Below are 20,068 nucleotides of genomic sequence, written 5' to 3'. Positions count from 1 at the left end.
TGCTGTGAGAGTTCATGAAAACAATGCAACTGAAGTATTTTTCCCATGGTTGGCATGTAATAAGTGCTGAACAAGCATTATCTTTTGTTCGGTGATGTAGGTGGTTGTTGATGGAGCCTAGAACCCTGCATCTACAGTGGCTCCCACCGATTACTTTTTCACACTGACCAACTTATCTATTCATCTTGACTTTTGATTTCCTGTTTAGAGACTAGAATTGCTAGAAGGTCTAAAGCAAGCATGTCCAACCGATGGCCCATGGGCCACATGCGGCCAGGATGGCTTTGAATGCAGCTCAACACAAATTCGTGAACTCTCTTAAAATATTGAGTTTTTTTTTTAAGCTCATCAGCTATCATTAGTGTATTCTATATGCGGTCCAAGACAACTCTTCTTCCAGTGTGGCTTGGGGAAGCCAAAAGATTGCACACCCCTGGGTCTTAAGTTTAGGTGGATGTGGATTTCTCCAGTAAGACCAACCCTGGCTCTTAGGGCCCACTGACAGCCACCCCAGCATTACATAGCTGGCCCTAATGGAGGCAGCACTCAATGGTCCTACCACAAAGCCATTTAGTGATGCTGAGCAGGAGTACATGGCTACATCAGAACTCCAGGCAGGAAGAGACTCCGGAGAGCATCCAAGCCAATCCTTCATCTCATTTTATACATGGGCAAACTGAGGCCCAGAGAGAGAACATGATTTCTCTCGGATTATTCAGTAGGTTGGAAAGAGAGCTGGACTTTAGGGTCTGGCATCCTGGATTCCAACACCAGCCCCAAGGTAGAATAAAGCAGGTTATCTACAGGTTTGTGCTTTAGTTTTTCTACCAACACACCAGGCACACAAGACAGCCCACCTACATCTATCTTTTTGTTTTAATGATATACTTTCTCACCTAAGACTCAATCAAACATCTAATGCTCCCTCTTCAGCTCCTCTTCCTAATCACTCAGCTGTCTGTGGTTTATGATGGCCTCTTGCCCAGGATACTGATGAACAATGTCCACCTGAAGGGAAGAATGTGTGCAACCATAAAATTCCAGTGTAACTGACACAGGGGAACACACACTCCAAGTTTCCAGTGCTGTGGATTCAACAAGATAGCGGCCTTCTCCTTGTGGCCTGGGGTACTCGCTTTGGGCTATATTCTGTCCCTAAGTTGTGGTCAGAGCCTCACAGCTCTTCCTCTTCTTTCTCTTGACTCTGCCCCAAGGCAGATGAAAACCTGCATTTGGAGGAATTTTATATGTGGCCTAAGGGTACTGACTGTATGCCTTTTGTGCCCAAGAAGATGAGTTAGGCATTGATCAAAAGACATTCAGAGTACTGATATTACCATATAACTAATCTCATTCACTCCTCTTACCAACATCTTGAGGTAAGAAATTATCTCCCTCATTTTAAGTAGTAAGAAAATCTTGCCCTAGGTCTCTAGGAACAATATACTACTAGCAGCTCTGACCTAATTCAGTGGGCCCAGAGTGCCATATTAAGTCACAACTGATTGCTGCGGAATGCAGTCAAAGGAAAAGAAGACATATGACATAGCTAAGGAGTGGCTGTCACAAATTAAATATGCCCCATCTGCTGGATCTGTGAACTTTTTTTTTTTTCTGGGGGCGGGGGGGTGGAGACAGAGTCTCACTCTGTCACCCAGGCTGGAGTACAGTGGCCTGATGTCGGCTCACTGCAACCTCCACCTCCCAGGTTCAAGCCATTCTCCCACCTCAGCCTCCTGAGTAGCTGGGACAACAGGTGCATGCCACCACGCCCGTTTAATTTTTGTATTTTTAGTAGAGACAAGGTTTCGCCATGTTGGCCAGGCTGGTCTCAAACTCGTGACCTCAGGTGATCCACCCACCTCGGCCTCCCAAAGTGCTGGGAATACGGGTGTGAGCCACTGTGCCCGGCCAGGATCTATAAACTTTTAGTCACTGAAATCACTAAGTCTAAAATCATTCCATCATTTATGCAATTCAGTGGGCTTCTGAATCTACAAGAGTCTACAAAAGATGCAGGCACATGGGGGATGACTACAAGGACAGAACTGGCAATTAATATTTGCAGACTTTGGGCTACTGTAACAACTTATTTTTATCCAACATAATTTAAAAGCCTTTCTTCATTAGGGCCCTGTTTCTGGATCCCATACACCAGGGCTATTACATAGAAGTTCATCCACATGAGTTAAATGATCAGGCGCCCAGGCTAGCCCAACAGAATATAAGAGTTTCTATGGATGGCTACATGCAGTGTTTCCAAAAACCGATCCACAAACTTTTTGATCAACACCATTATTTTTAAGTCAGGTTTTTAAAGCCAGAGCCTGCCCCATGCTATAGGTTTAACACCACATATCAAGGAAGAAGGAAAGAATGTTCTTACTTTCTGTAAACCAACTTGGCAAAGGTAGGTGGGTGTTGAAAGAGCCACAGTAAGGCTCCTTTTGTGGACACAGAGTGAATTCAACAGGAACTGCTCTGAGGCAATCACTTACAGGAAAACCCTAATGTCCAGAAAGGCCACATGGTGTCCAGCACAGGGAACTACACACACACACACACACACACAAACACACAGAGGATGGAAGTGTCAGTGTGAGGCTCCAGCTAGATCCAACTCGCCCTTAGAATCCACATACTTCAAAAGCCAGGATTTTCCAATTTAGAACCTGTGAATGATTCCAAACCTCTTGGAAAGCAATGCGGCAACGTGAATCAGTATTGTCAAGATGACCATATCCTCTGGCCTAGAAATTCTTCCCCAGGAATTTATCCCAGGAAAGTAATTCAACTGAAGCAAAGAGCTACACACTACAAAAATGTTCATCTCTAGATTATCTACGATAGTGAAACCTGGAATAGTGTATGCTAATGGAATATCTATAAGGATACTAGACAGCAACAAAAGATAATTAGGATAATCATAAACAACATAACATTTTATAAGATAATGTTGGATAAAAATGGCTGCATGCAAAGTTTCACTCTACAACTGCACTGGAATATATGCATTGGAATATGTATGCATTTGAAAAGTAATAGCAAGCTCTGTTATATACAGGAGTGGGAGCATGTTCTGTTACAATGGTAAGTAGAATTTTTTTTAACATTTAACATGGTAACATTGTATTTTCAACTAAAAAAAAAAAGGTCCTACAAAGCAAAAGCCAAATAAGTATTATACTACCAACAATAAATAACATATATTCACAACTTATTCTGTGTTAGGCACTGTTTTAAGCCCTTTCATGGCTACTACCTGTATTTCATAACATCTGTGAGGTGGATACTGTTATTGCCATTTTACAAGTGAGAACACTGAGGCACAGAGAGGATAACAACTTTCTTAAATCAAATACCACAGTGTGACAGAAACATTCCTTGTGCCATTTCTATGGGTCATCCACCTGCTAAAATTTTTATGTCTGCTTAGACAGACATGATGAAATCCTTAGCAGAAGCCTCATGGGTAGTGAGCTTCAAAAGGAATTCCAGAGGCCTTTCATGTTGCAGATACAAGCAGGTTCCCCCCCCCCCCCCCCACTCGCCAAACTGGAATCTAGGAGGTAGAGAAAGACAGAGGCTAAAGACCAGCAGGCCCAGCCCACTCAAATTTCAGAAAGACAACAGAGACCAAAGGAGTTAGGACTTGCCTAAAATGATGTAATGAATTAGAAAAAGAATGAAGACCAGAGCTCGGAATCCTCACTCCAGGGGCCTTCAAGGCTTGCTCCTACCTTCTGCAGACCAAGAAATCCCTCTCTGCAGCTCTCTTCCCTTTCAACTGCCTCCCTTTGATCCCTCAGTCCAGCTACCCTCAGACTTCCTCTGTCCATAACAGTCCAAACTGCACCACCTTCTCTTTCTTTTATCATCTTCAGCTCACTCTGCCTCCACTTCCTTTCCTCTCCTGCCCTGCTGGTAAAGGTGTGCAACTTTTGGAATTTCAGCTTTAGTATTCTTTCCACATGACAGCAAGTAGAGGAAATCGCAGGTTAATTTTAGCAGTAGACTCCTGCCCTTCCAATAAGGGAGACTGTTCAAACATACTGAGAGACAGAGATGCTAAAATCAACGTCTGGAAGAGAGGTCCTTCATTCTGACTCTGGCCCTGGCCCAGACCACCCATTTGGCTCCCTGCACCTCCTCAGTACCCTCAAAGCACCCAGGCTTCCTCTCTCTGACCACACCATATTGCCAGAGTCTATCTACTACTACTAAGGGACTGCCCAAGAGTGGGGGCCTCTCTTGTTCATGTCTATCTCTCACACTTCATATAGTGTAGTTACCAATAAAAGTTTGCTGAATGAGGAAATGAGTCCCTATTCATTCTCTTCCTGGGGAGAGTCTCTCCTGACTTTGGTGTGAAGACTCAATTCTACCTATTCTTGGGCAGGCAGGGACTCTGGCCAGAGTACTCCTCTAAATGTCAGGCGCTACCCAACACCTCAATACCACATCCCCACAATCCCATAACACAAATACCAGCTTCCCTAGGCCGCACCCTTAACTCCACATCCTTTCCTGTTTCTTTTTTTGTTGTTGATTTTTTCCAAGCTGGCAGTGTCCTGCAACACCAATGACAGCTCTGCGGTTTCAGGATGTCAAAGGCAAAAGGCCATTATGCAAAACAGGAAGAAACTTTGAAAGAAAAAAACTTAAGGCATTTTTAGAATATACCCTGTCATGGGGCCAAGCAATGATTGAATCCCCTGCCAGGGACCCTCCCCATGACCTCTAGGCCCCCGTGCTGGGGCAGGAAGGAGCCTGACCTCACACCGTATCCGTCACACTGCTGACATAATCCTGCCCCTTCCCTCAGTGCAACCTTGCCCTAGCGCTCCAGGCTTTGTGCCAAATGACCCCGGCAGACAAAACTGCTCCTCAGAGAGAATTTATCTCCACTGAGGACATTCTGAAGGGAGTAACTTCAAAGTATACTCCTTGGGAATAGCCTGGCACACTGGCCTGAGGCTTTATTGATCTAACCCACCTGAACCAGCCCCAACTGAGAATCAGGTTCTGCCTCTCCCTAAGAGAGCTTCTCCCTAAGAGAATTCCTAGAAACCTAAAGTTTCTCACTATGGCTCCTCCCTAGATCTCAGGACCACCTGGAGGTGGGAGAGCTGTGCTATATGTTTCAGAATCTGATTTGCAAGCTTGCTCCCACCTTCCTGTGCGTCACATCTCAATGATGTCAACAGCTGGTTTAGCTAGCTGTTGTTCACCCACCACCACAGCCCCAGAGCCACAGTAGTCCACAGAAGTCCAGCACAGGGACTTAGCTGCTAAAGAAACAAATGGAGAAGTTACTGAGAAAGCATCAGCCCCACCGATTCTGTTCACCACAGATTTCTGCTCAGCCAGATCCTAAGAGCCTATCCTGTAGCCTGGCCCTTTGCCCCTGCCCCCAGGCACTTCCTGGACCTAGTTTCTTTTTTAATCAGAATTCTAGACACATTGTTCAGCAATAAGTGATACTCATCTGCCAGCACTAAGCAAATCTGGAATTTCCAATGAGTCTATCCTTTTGTAAGACTGGCTTGAAAATCTAGCCCTTCTCAAAAAACATTCAACACTTTTTTTCCTTTTTTAGAAAGCTCTCCTACAGAAACCATCCAAAAAGTACATAAAGCTTTCTGCACAAGCATCACTACATCACTAAGAAAAAACAAAAACTATATATGTATATGTGTGTGTTCAGCAACAGTTGAATTATTTTTTTAAGTTATGGCAGATTCAGCTGACAGAATATGATAATGCCTTTGTGATTTTTAAAGGTATAGGGTCAAGTCTGTGACAGAATCTTAAATGAAAAATGCTGAACACCAGGCTATCTACATGAATCTATGTCAATCTATCTGTCCATCTATAAAGACAACAGCTATAACACTGGGTGTGGTGACTGACACCTATAATCCCAGCGCTTTGGGAGGCCAAGGCAGGTGAATCACTTGAGCTCAGGAGTTCGAGACCAGCCTAGGCAACATGGCAAAACCCCATCTCTACAAAAAATACAAAAATTAGTCAGGCATGGTGGTGTGCACCTGTGGTCCCAGCAACTCGGGAGACTGAAGTGGGAGAATCGCTTAGCCCGAGAGGTCGAGGCTGCAGTGAGCCATGATCACTGCACTCCAGCCTGGGTGACAGAGCAAAAACCCTGTCTCAAAAAGAAAAAGAAAAAAAAAAAAAGATATCAGCTATATTCTCAAACATGAAAAAGACTAGTAGGAAATATGCCAGTATGTTTCTTTTGGGTGATAGGAATTTGGGTGTGCTTTTATATCTCTTTCAACTTTTCAAATTATTTTCAATGAGCCTGCATTGCTTTTTACTTTTAAAATGAAGGAAGAGATTATCCCCCCTCAAAGGGCAAAAGCAAAGACCCATACCACTATCCCCAACATCCCTGTGAGGCAAGTTGTTCTCTCTCTCTCTCTCTCTGCCTGGGCTTTGTGAGGGGCTCTGGAGAAGCAGCGGGTGTGGGGAGTGGATAGAGAAGCAGCTACATAACACACTCAGACCAGACTTTAAAATCACTGCCAAAGAATTCAGCAACAGCCAATTATATAGCCCCTGGCCTTCATTTGTGCAGGGAAGGGGCGGGCTGAGGCCAAGCTGCAAAGTGGAACCTGAAACACTGAGTGTGTGACTCACCCCTCTGTCTTCTAAGGACAAATCCCTTTAGGCCACATTCACCCAGAACCAGCTCCCCACTAAACCCTGTCCCCCACCCCCAAGCCCCACTCTCCAACCTGTAGGTCTCTGACTTACAGAACAATATCCTGAGATCACTCCTTGAGCTAGTGACCGCCTCAGCTCATCCTGCAATGGCCCAGATCAACACAGAGGCCCCTACAACTCAGGTCTCAGGTCTCTACAATCTCAATCACAGTCTGGCTCCCAGGAACCCCTACCAAGTTTAGGGACAGGAGGGACCCTGTGAGTCTAATCCCATGCCTTCTTAATTCCCCTAGGAGCCAGGGTCTGGCTGGCTGGCCTTACAGTGACCTCACTGCCCAGGGACCACACCAGTCTATACCAAAGCCAAATGTAAAACTGTCACCATGCCAGGCCCTCAAAGGATTTAAGCTTCAAGGGCAGACCATTTGTCGTAAGACAACTGGATTGCTGCTCCACTGGATAAGGAAAACTGGAATTTCCAGGTAGATGTGGGTTCAAGCAGAATTCCAGTCTCTGCTTCTTCACAGTAAGAGCAGAGAACAAAGAGTAAGAAACAATGTACAGGAGGCACTGGGTAAACAGATAGCAGGGAAATCAGCAGGTATGACTACTGAATAAACCTCTTTCACAAACATACACCCATAGCCCAGCTGAGTGCAAAGGGGATGAGCCTGCCGGCCCTGTTCCTTAAGTCTGGATGGTCCCTAGGGTGGAATCTGTGGAAGGCTTGGACTGCCTTGCCATTAACTGCCCCATAATTCCCAACCCATAAATTAGCTTAGTCCCAGCCTGGAAATCGCTACCCTGCTGCTACCCAAAGACCATAATACCCAGTGATATCTCATTATAATCATTATAAAGCAGCAAGTTAAAGATTACTCAGCAGAACTAATGCATAGCTTCAGAAATTAGAGGAAAATTTTCACACAACCAAATAAAACCAGGGCTGGAGAATTTTGATATGAACTTGGAGTTTGTGAAAGAAGAAAGGAAGAAATGAAGGAGGGAGGGGAGTGATAGGGAAGGGGATAAATACACACTTTGGTTCCCTTAGATGACGTCAGCACTGTTCAATTATGCCTCCCCTGCCTAAATTAAGAGTTCCTGAAGAAGAGGCATTTTGTTTTCTTCTTTGAAGCTCTAGTGCCCAGCATAATACAGGAACACTGCTGGAACTGAAGGAATGAAGTTATCAGATGCCTTAGCCATCATGGATATCCATACAAGATCACCATACAAGACCCTTCAGATGGACCAAGACACACACCTTGCAGGGATCGTCTTCTGAAACAGGTCACCCTGTTTCAGGGCATATCAGGTCACCCCTGAACCTGTGCACTAGCCAACTATTGAATAGTAACCTCCAGGAAGAGCACTAGACAATCTCATCGTGGAATGCTACAGTTCTAAGAAGCTGCAGTTTAAGTCCAATCCCACATTTGGCTCTTGCTCCCCATTCCCCAAGGAGTTTCCATTTGGTTCATCAGAGGCTCCACTGCAGGTGGAGGCGGCGCCGTGTTTTTACTCAAAGTCTGGAATGAATTACAGCAGCCAGGGATCACTCTTATCGCCATAGGCTGTGTCTAAGAAAGCGACTAAGTTTCACCATGAAAGCAAACCAAATAGTCATGGAGGGTATTTCTCAATCTCAGACTGTTAGACAAAGAATGTCTGTGTATACGTCAATACATTATTTTCCACAAAAAAAACAACAGGACAAAACTGGCTTACAAGACTAGTTATCTGAGCCTAAAGCTTCAACCCCCAGGATGAAGCTCCACCCCAAGCCGGAAGGTGATGAGGTTCCAAGGCTCATCCCCGAAAGGGCGAGAGACAGTCCTTTCCCAAGCCTCAAAGTACACTCTGTCCTGGGCAGCCTGCTTGCGTCCACATGTGTGCATATGAGGGAGGGGGAAACGTGCTGGTGGGGAAACGTGCTGGTATAGAAACACCCGAGAGCTGAGAGCCCAGCAAAGACCAGCAAGTGCTAGGGCACAAACCCTGGCAGAGGCTCAGCGACAGCCCCCATAAAAACCAGGGAAACCGGCTCATGAGCAAGTGCTCCTCGGGTGCCCTGGCTACCTGTAGCTGCTGTTTGCTGGTCCAAGTGCCCATCTCTAGATCAGAGTCTTCCCTTTGAACAAATGAAGAGATCTCCTCAAAGCATAGGTGGGCAAGAGCAGCCTCTGAGGCTTAAGCAGTCTAACACTCACTCCCCTACCCCCTGAGGGGACTGTACCAACCATCCCAGGCCCCAGCTGAGCCCCCAGGCCAGCCTGCCTCTCTCACCAGTTCAGCTTCAGGTACTGCCCACCTCCCCCCATCATCCTGCTCATCTCCAGACTGGCAGTGCCACAGCTGCTCAAGTCCCATTGAGCTGCTGCCCAATCTGAGCAGAGATAAACATGACAGGGGGAAGAAGCCCAAGGCCACTGTTCCTCCCAGCTCAGCAGGCAAACACCCAGGTGGCCAGAAAAGAGGGCCTCGCTGCAGGGTGATAAGTGGATGCTGCATGGCCCTGCTGAGGACCTGAGACAGGGTTAGGAAAGAAGGATAGCATGGCATCTGCAGGCCTAAACTACCTTGGAGGATTTCCTGGAGAAAGCTGTAGAATCCTCAGGAAAGGCCCACCTTCCCACTGCATCACTCACTCCTGCAAGCCTCACATTAGCCCATAGCAGGGTGCCTGGTGTGGGGGCGGGGGGTACTATGGCTCCATACCTGCAGCCTGCCCCAGGTCACATTAACCCAAGTCTATCTGAAGACTATTCCAAGGCCCTGACGGCTCCAACAGCAACCCATCAGCAGTCCAATCCAGTGCGTTATGTCCTCCAGGGAAGGGCTTACCTATAACCCACACCTGTCAGCCGAGAGGAATCTCAGCATCTGGCCCAGACCCCTGGACACCAGAAAGTAAAGCCAAGTCGGGGAAAGGAACTGCAAGTAGTGAAAAGGCCACAACTCTAAACCCCACGGATGCTTTCTCCCACCAACCACAAAACCACGCGCAAGGGCTTTGGCTGACACCTGCCCATGAACAGATGGGCTCGACTCCCCCCACCCACACACTCCCAAGGAGACTTTCAGCTTTCTCAAGGCCTCATAGCCAGGAACCTCCACTCTGAGAACTGTACCTAACCATCCAAACCTACAGGCCCTATTAAAATGAAGAAAAGACCTCTCGGCCCCCGTTTCTGGGGCTGCCTCAGCAGCAGCCTAAACGTCATGGTCCCTTGCATGTCACACGAAAGCAGCCAAACTAGAGAAGGCACTCTCTCCTCGTCCTCCAAAATGTTCTTTCTCGGGAAGTCCTTTCAAGTAGCCAATTACAGTCCATTTAGAAACACCAGTAACTGGTGACAAGCCGATCACTAGCAACACCATTACAAAACAAAACTAAGCAGAGATATGGTCACGACCTTGTCTCTTACGCTTCCAAGAGAAGATGTGATACTCAAATACCAATCTAATCAACTTTGCGGTACTTTTGTTTAACTTGCTAATTATTTTTTCTTTCTGTGCAATATCCAGGCAACAACTAAAAACAAAAGCAAAAAACCTGGCCTTTTTCTGGCCTGGAGACTCAGTCTCTCTCCCCCTTCACTCTGCTGTTCAGAGCCATTTCAGTGGGAGTCTGAAAAAATGAAACTTTTTAAAGGTCCTAAGCAAATATTATTACTATATTATTATTATGCGGTGTATTGAGTGCCTGTATTTTTTTTTTTTTTTTTGAGACAGTCTTGCTTTGTCGCCCAGGCTGGAGTGTACTGGCACAATCTTGACTCACCGCAACCTCTGCCTCCCAGGTTCAAGCAATTCTCCTGCCTCGGCCTCCTGAGTAGCTGGGATGCCACCACCCCTGGCTAACTTTTTTGTATTTTTGTAGAGATAGGATGGTGTTTCACCATATTGGCCAGGCTGGTCTCAAACTTCTAACCTCTCCCCTCAGCCTCCCAAAGTGCTAGGATTACAGGCGTGAGCCACTGTGCCCAGCCTGAGTGCCTGTATTTAATGTACATGATCTCATTTAGTCTTAAAAAAAACCCTGTAAGGTAATCATCGACAACCACATTTTACACAAGGAAGAGATTTTGAGAAACTCGATAGCATGTCTCAAGTCAGACACTTAGCAGCAAGGCAGAGTCCATTTCATTTTATGGTACTAGTCTGCTTCCCAGAATCATCATCAAATGCAAAGGAATTTAATTATCTGCTTAAAAAAACAAGCCCCCATTACTACCACAGTTCATGTCTAACCAATTCCAAGATGTTCTTCCCAAACTTGATATGAACACATTGACGCAATTACTGGCGAAATTGAGCAAGAGTATGTAGTAGCCAGGGCTCTGTGGGAAAGTGACAGAAAACTCCTATCGGCAGGATTTCATCCTGCCTGCCAGGGCCCCTCACTCACAACAATTATCTAAAACTTAGCATTAGAAATGAGAGACCACCTGTGTGGTAACTCTGGAAGCAACCTGTGGTTGCCTTGGGCCTGTGGGCCTGTAGGTTACAGGTCAAAGAGAAGTCCAGACTAGGCTCAGCCTCCTGCTATGAGGAATGCAAACTCACCTACTCAAGCTCTCTGCCTATGCTGAAACAGGCTAGAGGTCAGAGTTCAGATAATCTGGGCAAGATAATTGAGACTCAGGCTGCTACCGGAAGTACCAGAAATGGGCAATGTGGTGTTGACTGGTTATATTTTAGCCCTCTAGCCCCCAGAGTACACAAGCTCTCTGCCCCTGGGAGAGATCCCTGCTCCCCTAGGTTTTGCGTTCCCATACCGGGAGGAGGCTAGGGGGAAGGGCTCTCGGTCACGATCCACACAGAGGAAGAAATGAACACACAGTGACAATTTACTGAGGGCTTACCCTCATTAATTAAGCCCTTATTTACATTGTTCACATAATCTTCCAAAACAACCCCTTGAAAGGGTGACCATTTATTATCCCAGAAGAGAAACCTGAGGTTCAGAGAGAAGTCACTTGACCCAAACGATCAGGAGAAAAACCCACTCTCAGGAGAGTGGCTCTATGGCAAGACACGTGAACCGAGAGGTCAGTCTCCTTCCCCACCGGGAGCCTCACGTCAGTCCCCAAAAGGGAGTGGATTACTCGAGGTCCCTACCAGAGTTCTCAGTGCAAGGCTGCTCCAAGCCCTAAGCAGACCCAAACTCCAAAACTTCCTGAGCCTCGGGCCACAGCAGGGAAGTCTCCAAGGCCTTCTCTGGTTCTGGGACTAGAGGGGCCTCGGGACTTCCTTGTGCGGTCCCGGCCCCAAGCCTCCAACAGGACTCCCCAAGGGCCCACCTCGCAAACCTTCTCTCCCATCCAGTCCCGAGCCTGTCTGGGATTTAAAACTCTGATCCAGAAGAGGGAGGCTGGCTGTCGTAGAAAAGCCAGCCTGTGGGAATGTCTGGGGGACCCTGTCGGAGAAATCCGGGAGGGGGTCCCAATCCTCGGACTGGCGCCGACCCGAGTCCTTACCAAGCAGCGGGGACTCCTCAGGGCAGGCGGGCAGCGACAGTGCGGTGGTGTGGGGCACTGGGACCGAGGTCAAGTTGCTAGCCGGGCCAGGGCCAGAATCCGCGACTGGGCTGGAGTCGCCACCCGGGCGCGGCTGGGAGGAGGCGCCTAGAGGAGGCGGCGGCCGGGCCCCGCCGGTCCGGAGCTCCCCGGAGGGCTGCCCGATGGCGGCGGCACCGTTCGAGCCGCCCTGCAGCGGTGTGGAGACTCCGACCAGCTGGGGCAGGCGGCTCAGGTCGCGGCCAGCCAGGTAGTAAACGAGGGTGACGCCAAGGTGCAGAGCGCAGACGGCCACGAGCAGGCGGCAGGCCCGCTGTAGGGACGCACCGGGCATCGCGGCGCTGCCGCTCAGGAGCGGCTCCCGAAGCCTCATCTTCCCGCCGCCGCTTTAAGAAGGGTGTAGGCTACAGGAGGGGAGGCGACCCGCCCGCTGGCCGCCCGCCAGGCGCTGCCCCACAGCGGCGACTAGGGGAGGGCCCGGAGCGGCGGCGGGCGAGCGGCTGAGCTGAGACTCCTCCGGCCAGCCAGACCTGGGAGCGGCGAGAAGCCGCCCGAGGCGCCGGCGGGGAGGGGAGGGGAGGGGAGGGGAGGGGAGGGGCGGGGCCCCGACGGAGGCGGGGGCGGGGCCGGGCGCGGGGTTTTCTGGACGAGGGCGGGAAGGCGGGGCAGCCCGTGGCGGGATGGGCGGGATGGGCGGGATGGGCGAGCTGGGCGGGGCCTCGGGAGGGTGGGCAGCGGGCGGGGCGGCCTCGTGGGGTCCCCGGAGTCTGACTGGAGCTCCGACGCTTGGCCGCGCACCGCCCTCTTCCTCCTGAGCTCGGTCGCGTTGAGCCGCGCCTCCTCTTCCTCCTCCACGCTGCCCTCGACAGGCCTCGCCACTTCCTGGGGTGCGAAGGGACTCGGGTGCGAGCCTGGGCCTGCAGCGCGGCGGCGGAGAGAACGGAGAGGACAGCTGGCGGGTGGTTATCTGGGGTGGTTTGGGGCCGCGGCGGCGTTCTGGCCAGTGGGCCTTGGTGGGCTAGGAAGAGAGGCAGCAAAAGGTTACCCAGGAAACGGGCTTCGACGCCGGGCGAGGAGTGGCACGTTCGAAACCCCCTCCCTAACTCAGCCCGGCTGGACCCCTCTGCTTAACGGGGGGTCCTGCGGCAAAGAAAGTGGACGGGTTGCCACTTCTGTGCCTCCCCAGCCTGGGCTATAAGGGGCTTTCAGACCAGCTTGGTTCCAGATGTGTGTGTGGCGGGAGCCCTGTATACTTTGAGGAGGAGAGCAGCAAGAAGCCTCTAACTCCCAGGCCAGCGTGCAGGAGAGCAGCCGGCGTTACAGTCTACACTGGGCTGCACACTGTCCCATGAAGTAGCAGTTCTCCCCATGTCGTAGAGTGGAGCCCTGGCAGATTAAGAAACTTGCCAAAGAGCCCACAGCTGGCAAGAGGCAGAATTCTGGCTCCGAAACCCGTGTTTTCCACAGGTTTACCCTTTGTTGATTTGCAAGTAAGGGCTGAAGGCTGTGTGGGTGAGAGACTTAGGCACCGAAGCCACTTGACCTCGATTTGACCCAGAGGCCTCAGACCCTGAGTGAACAGAGACACCTCACCCCAGAGAAAGACTCATGGAGGTGCTGTCAGTAATGTGGATAGGGAAGCTGAGGGCTCTGGCAGCCAACCAGCAGGGAATAACAGTAGCTACCTTATTCTGAGAGTTTGCTGTGTGCCAGTACAATCTGCCATGAAGTAGGTGGTGTTACGATGTCCATTTCACAGATGAGAAAATGAAGGCTTATGAGTTGACACTTTGGTTGTGATCATACAGAATCAACTTTCCTCACTTGCCTTCCTGGACACCAGGTCCTTCTGATCTTCCTCACTTCACTGGCCATTTTTGTCTCCTCTCTGGACTTCTTCCCCAGTTGCTGAAGGCCCCGACCGTAGTCCGTGATGTTCTTTTGTGTCTACACTCACTCCCTCAGAATGATTTATAATATCCAAATGCTGATCACTGATTTGTCTCCAGCCCAGATCTCTTCCCTGATCTCCAGATTCAACTGCTTATTTTACTGGCATCTCAAACACATCTTGCCCCCAGCAACCTACTCCTTACACACCACTCCCGTTCTTACCTCCCTCAGACAGTGATACTATTGTTTATTCAGTTCCCCAGAATCTAAAAGGTGTCCTTGATGTGCTTCTCTTGCTCTCAATGCCATTTGCAAGCCCTCAGCCAGCTTTGTCAGTGCTACCTTCAAAACATCAAAATTCACCACCAGCCAACTCTGATGTAACCATCCTCGATCAAGCCACCATCATCTTGCCCTGAGTTATATGGCAGCTACTAATTGGACACCCTGCTTCCACCTCCTCCATTCCTCCTCCCTAGTCTGTTTTCCACAGAGCATCCAGGAAATCTTTGTAAGCATAAATCAGATCATGCCATTTTGTTCAGAACCAAATCCATAGAAGCCCTGTTCAATCTGGTTCCTATCTCCCTCCCCACCCACATCTGTCACTCTACCATGCTGGACCTGCCTTAGCCACACTAGCCTGATAGCTATCCCTTGAACTTGCCATATTTCTTCCTGCCTCAGGGCCTTTGTACTTGCTGTTCACCTAGCCTGAAACACTTGTCCCCAATATTTCATTCAATTCAGGTCTCTTAAATGTCACTTTATGACAGAGACCTTCTCAGACTACCTTATGCAGAATGGCCTCCTGCCCAAATCTGCTTAAACTGCTTGAATTTTTTTTTTTTTTTTTTTTTTGAGACAAAGTCTTGCTTTTGCCCCCAGGCTGGAGTGCAATGGTGCAATCTCGGCTCACTGCAACCTCTGCCTCCCGGGTTCAAGCGATTCTCCTGCCTCAGCCTCCTGAGTAGCTGGGATTACAGGTGCCTGCCATCACGCCGGGCTAATTTTTTGTATTTTTAGTAGAGATGGGTTTCGCCATGCCTGATGTTGGCCAGGCTGGTTTCAAACTCCTGACCTCAGGTGATCCGCCTGCCTTGGCCTCCCAAAGTGCTGGGATTACAGGCGTGAGCCACCGCGCCCAGCCTTAACCTGCTTGATTTTTTTCAGAGTGGATATCAACTACGCAACATTATGCATTTATTTTCTGTTGTCTTGCCTCCCTCATTAGAAGATCAGCTTCGTGAGAACAGGAAATTTCTCTCTTGTTCACTACTGTATCTTCAGCCCCTAGAACTGAGCATGGCACATAGTTGGCACTGAATCGATACTTTTTTTTTCTGAGAGGGAGTCTCACTCTGTCACCCAGGCTGGAGTGCAGTGGCGTGATCTTGGCTCACTGCAAGCTCTGCCTCCTGAGTTCATGCCATTCTCCTGCCTCAGCCTCCCAAGTAGCTGGGACTACAGGCGCCCGCCACCACGCCTGGCTAATTTGTTTGTATTTTTAGTAGAGATGGGGTTTCACTGTGTTAGCCGGGATGGTCCCAATCTTTTGACCTCGTGATCTGCCTGCCTCGGCCTCCCAAAGTGCTGGGATTACAGTTGTGAGCCACCGAGCCCGGCTATTTGTTAAAATACTTTTTTAAATACTGTGATCATCTTGATGATGTGGGAAGGAGAGAAGGGAAAAATTATTGCTAATTTAGTTTAGAACGTAAAGTGGAGTTCTCCAAGGAGTTGGTAAAGGTGAAGCTGACCCCAGCATCCTGGGTCTAGGGGTAAAGTCGGCCTGGCCAGTGAGTGAGGGTGGGTCAGATTAGTCCCGCAACTGAAAATTAAGTGGAGGGGGAAATGGGGATGTGTCTTCCATTGGTATAGATGATGGCCAGGAGACAGGACTGCGGGGGGTATTAAGAATCACAGACCTGTCCCAGGACACACTGTGGCCAGAAATCGAGGAAAAGGAACAACACTTGCTGATTGCCTATCCCTCAGGAACTTGCAGAGTCCACTGAGGCCTGAGCACTAGTCTCAGCTGCCCCTGATCCACAGGCACCTAGAATCAGTCAATTACAAATAATACAGATGGCCCAGAAACCTTTGGGACAACATTGTCCAGCAGTCCAGACATGAACTGGTGCTAGTGAGACAGACCCAGGCAACCTTCCTCCCCACTGTCTCCAGCTCTTTTCCACTCTCTACTTTGTCAGGTGAAAAATTAATGCCATCCAGCAAGACAAATGGAGGAGGAAGTTGCAGTGCTGATTGGCCAAAAGCTGGCATGGGGGCTTGGCCATTGGCCCATCCATGTGCTCATCTGCCCAGAATCACCAGCTCCCTGCTTCTCCCTGCAGCTGGCCTTCCTCTGCCCTCCTATGGCGCCCTCTTCTGCACCTGTCAGGTTACATTTCTGTTTTTACCCTCATGGATCAGAAGGGCATCAAATAGTGCCTGGCACATGGTAGATAGTTATTTCAGTCATCTATTGCAGTGTAACACCTACCCCAAAACTTACTGTTTTGAAACAACAATTTCTCGCAGTTTTGCAGTTGGCTGGGCAGCTTTGCCTCACATGGTGTCAGCTGAGGCACTGGCACAGTTGGAAGTTCCAAAATGGCTTCACTCATGTGAATGGCAGTTGGTGCTGTCTGGGGGCTGGAAACTCAGAATGGGTTGGGTTATGGGGCCTTCATTCTCCACTTGGACCTCTCCACAAAGGACTCTCCATGTGGCTGCTTGGGTTTCCTCACAAACTAGAGGAAGCATTCCAAAAAGGAGCGTTTCAAAAATACAGAAGATGGAGATCCCTTAAAGCCCAGCCTTAGCATCACTTCCAGGGAATTCTTTTGCTTAAAACAAGTTTATACGGCAGTCCAGATTCAAGGGGAGTAAAACTGTCTCTGCCTCTTGTTTTTTCTTTTTTTTTTTAGACAGGATCTTCCTTTGTCAACCAGCCTGTAGTGCAGTGGTGTGATCACAGCTCACTGTAATCTCAAACTCCTGGGCTCAAGTGAGTCTCCTGCCTCAGCCTCCCAAGTAGCTGGGACTACCAGGATGCGCCTCCATGTCCAGCTAATTTTAAAATTTTTAGTAGAGATGAGATGTTGCGATATTGCTCAGGCTAGTCTCGAACTCCTGAGCTCACGCAGTCCTCCTGCTTTGGCCTCCCAACGTGCTGAGATTACCGGCATGAGCCATTTCACCTGGCTGATTCCACCTCTTCACGGGAGGAGAGGCAAAGAATTGTCAGGCACCTTTATTCCACAGTAGTTTTCCCAGTGGCCACAAATTAGTTAGATTCTCCTCACAGGTAAAATACATTAGTGTCTTCCTAAAATCCCCCAAAGGTTCAACTAATTAAGACTTCAGGTCCAAAGTACTGTCTAAATCAGATCCAGGTGTTACCGACCAAAGCGCAAAAGCACTCACTGCCCAATGTTCTAGAAACCAATACTGTGACACCAGGTTTTTGAGAAAAGAAAAGCTTTATACTGCAGGTAGGCCAACAAGGAGATAGAAGAGTCCAGCTGAAATCTCCCTGTGGTGACTTTAGGTCTCCCTGGGCTGGCTCAAGTCTCCCTGGGCTGGCTTTAAGGTAGTGTTTTTATCAGAAAAATGTTTGGGGGTGGATTCTGAGATTAGTAAGTAACTGGTGGAAGGAAAGGGGAGGTCTGGAAAGTCCTCAGTCATGCACAATTATTTCTTCATGCCTCTTCATGGGTCACATGTGCAATTCAGGGGGATTTAGAATGAAACGTGGTGGAAATTTGGGTTGTGACACCAGAAAGCTCTTTCTGTGCAACAGCCCAGTTGCCCTATTTGTTCCAACTGATTTCAGCCAGTTCTTTTATCTCAAGCAGAGGGAGTTTTGGCATTTCAGCACATTGTTTCTTTTCTTATCTGCCATCCTGCAAACTCAGGAATTTCTGCTAGTCATTGGTTTCTTTAACTCTTTGGGACACAGTTTCACAGGTATATTCCTCAGGTTCAGGGACGGGAGGTATGGATAGCTGGGTGCAGTGGCTCATGCCTGTAATCCCAGTGCTTTGGAAGGCTGAGGTGCGAGGACCACTTGAGCCCAAGAGTTTGAGACCAGCCTGGGTAACATCTCTAAAAAATAAAGATAAAAGAGGGACCTGTGGATTATAAAGACAAATTACCTTATTCCATTTTTTTTTCTCCCTTTTCCTGAGAAATTCAGTTAAAAAGTCACTAGGTAGGGTTGAGCAACATAAGAGTCCAAACAGCATAGACAGGGTGTCAAAGCCCAACCAGGATAGGGAGGGGTAAGGGTGGGGGTGGGGAGGATAGCAGCCCAGCAAAGAGGGTCAAAGCCCAGGAGAGCAAAAAGGGACTCAGGACCTGAGCATGGTAGGAAGTCTCCTGTGAAGTAGGGCAACCGAGTACAGGGTGTTGAAGCCAAGACGTGATGAAGAGAGTGTTGAACACAGGAACACTGATTAAAAAGTAACTATATGGCTGGGCATGGTGACTCACACCTGTAAACCCAGCACTTTGGGAGTCCAAGGCGGGCAGATCACCTGAGGTCAGGAGTTAGAGACCAGCCTGGCCGACGTGGTGAAACCCCCATCTCTACCAAAAATACAAAAAGTAGCTGGGCTTAGTGGCACATGCCTGTAATCCACAGCTACTCGGGAGGCTGAGGCAGGAGAACCACTTGAACCTGGGAGGCAGAGGTTGCAGTGAGCCGAGATCGGGCCGTTGCACTCCAGCCTGGTCTATAGAACGAGACTCCATCTCAAAAAAAAAAAAAAAAAAAAAAAAAAATAGCACCTATATATAGATGAGAGTTACCCAAGTTTCTGACAGTCAGAGGAGTTACAAATATAGACAGGGAGAAAACTAAAATGAATCCTTTGATACATTATTTAAATTTGAGAAATTGGTGTAAATTCATGATTTTCAATATAGTGATAGATGAAATAAGAATGGGGTGTGTGTGTGTGTGTGTGTGTGTGTGTGTGTATTGTCTGGGAGCAGAAATTTCCCAAGGCCATGAGCACATCTAGCAGCCAAGTCTTGGTTTCTAAACACCATTCTCCAATAAAAGGACCTAGGTATTCTTGGAGAAAAGGCTGATTGCTGATTCCAGGGATTGGCTAAGAATATTACAAGATGAACCTGGAAAATCTTGTGTCAGAAAGTGAGGAAGAACTCAAAGAATGATAAGATTATGTCAAAAAGACACAGAAATCAGTTTGAAGGGGCTCCCATTGGCCAAATATGGAAAAATTTGAGAATGAAAATAAATATTGATAGAAACAATTTATTACCAATTGAACAAAATAAACTATGAATCCATAGTGATATAAATAAATGGAATTTGATGAGTAACAATATATTTACCTAATTTCAAGTACTGCCTTAAGAAATGCTAATAATTTTAATGGGAAACATTAGAGAAATCCAAATTGTGAGACATTCTAGAAAACAACCATCCTGAAATCTTCCAGAATGTCAAGGTCATAATAGTCAAAGACTGAGAAAATGTTCCCATCACAATTGAAGGAAAATAGAGAAATAACAACTAACCATCCTTTTCTTGGGGTCGCACTACTGTCCAAAGAGCATGTAGTGAGGGCAGTACTGCTAACGTCTACACAACACACCCGCATCAACTAGAGCTTTGCTTTAGCTTGGTGTAATTTTTGGAAAAATGAAACACTGAAGGAAAAAAACAATGCAACATGTGATTCTAAAGTGGATCCTTCTATTATAAAGAATATTCTCTGGGCGTGGTGGCCCACATCTGTAATCCCAGCACTTTGGGAGGCTGAGGCAGGCAGATCACCTGAGGTTAGGGGTTCAAGACCAGCCTGGCCAACATGGCAAAACCCCATCTCTACTGAAAATACAAAAATTAGCTGGGCATGGTGGCACGTGCCTGTAATCCCAGCTACTCAGGAGGCTGAGGCAGGAGAATCGCTTGAACCTGGGAG

The 20,068-nt window shown here is 48.2% G+C and overlaps 1 protein-coding gene and 1 non-coding gene across 2 annotated transcripts in view; one reads left to right on the top strand and one right to left on the bottom strand.

Annotated features, from left to right (window-relative positions):
* The window catches only part of B4GALT1 (beta-1,4-galactosyltransferase 1), a 56,651-nt gene extending 43,823 nt beyond the window's left edge, over positions 1–12,828 (bottom strand). Inside the window, exon 1 of the mRNA XM_002819701.5 lies at positions 12,174–12,828. Coding sequence (XP_002819747.3) covers positions 12,174–12,585 — 412 coding nt within the window. The 5' untranslated portion in view covers positions 12,586–12,828. The remainder of the gene's footprint in view (positions 1–12,173) is intronic.
* Positions 12,829–19,659: 6,831 nt separating this feature from the next.
* LOC112135046 (U4atac minor spliceosomal RNA) lies at positions 19,660–19,785 on the top strand. Its single transcript, XR_002916360.2, has one exon. It is a non-coding gene; the product is annotated as a U4atac minor spliceosomal RNA (small nuclear RNA).
* The last annotated feature ends 283 nt before the right edge of the window (positions 19,786–20,068 follow it).

This window comes from Pongo abelii, chromosome 13, assembly GCF_028885655.2.
Source record: "Pongo abelii isolate AG06213 chromosome 13, NHGRI_mPonAbe1-v2.0_pri, whole genome shotgun sequence".
Lineage (NCBI taxonomy): Eukaryota > Metazoa > Chordata > Mammalia > Primates > Hominidae > Pongo > Pongo abelii.
Note: the sequence above shows the minus strand (reverse complement) of the source record. Positions and strands in the feature narration are given on the sequence as shown.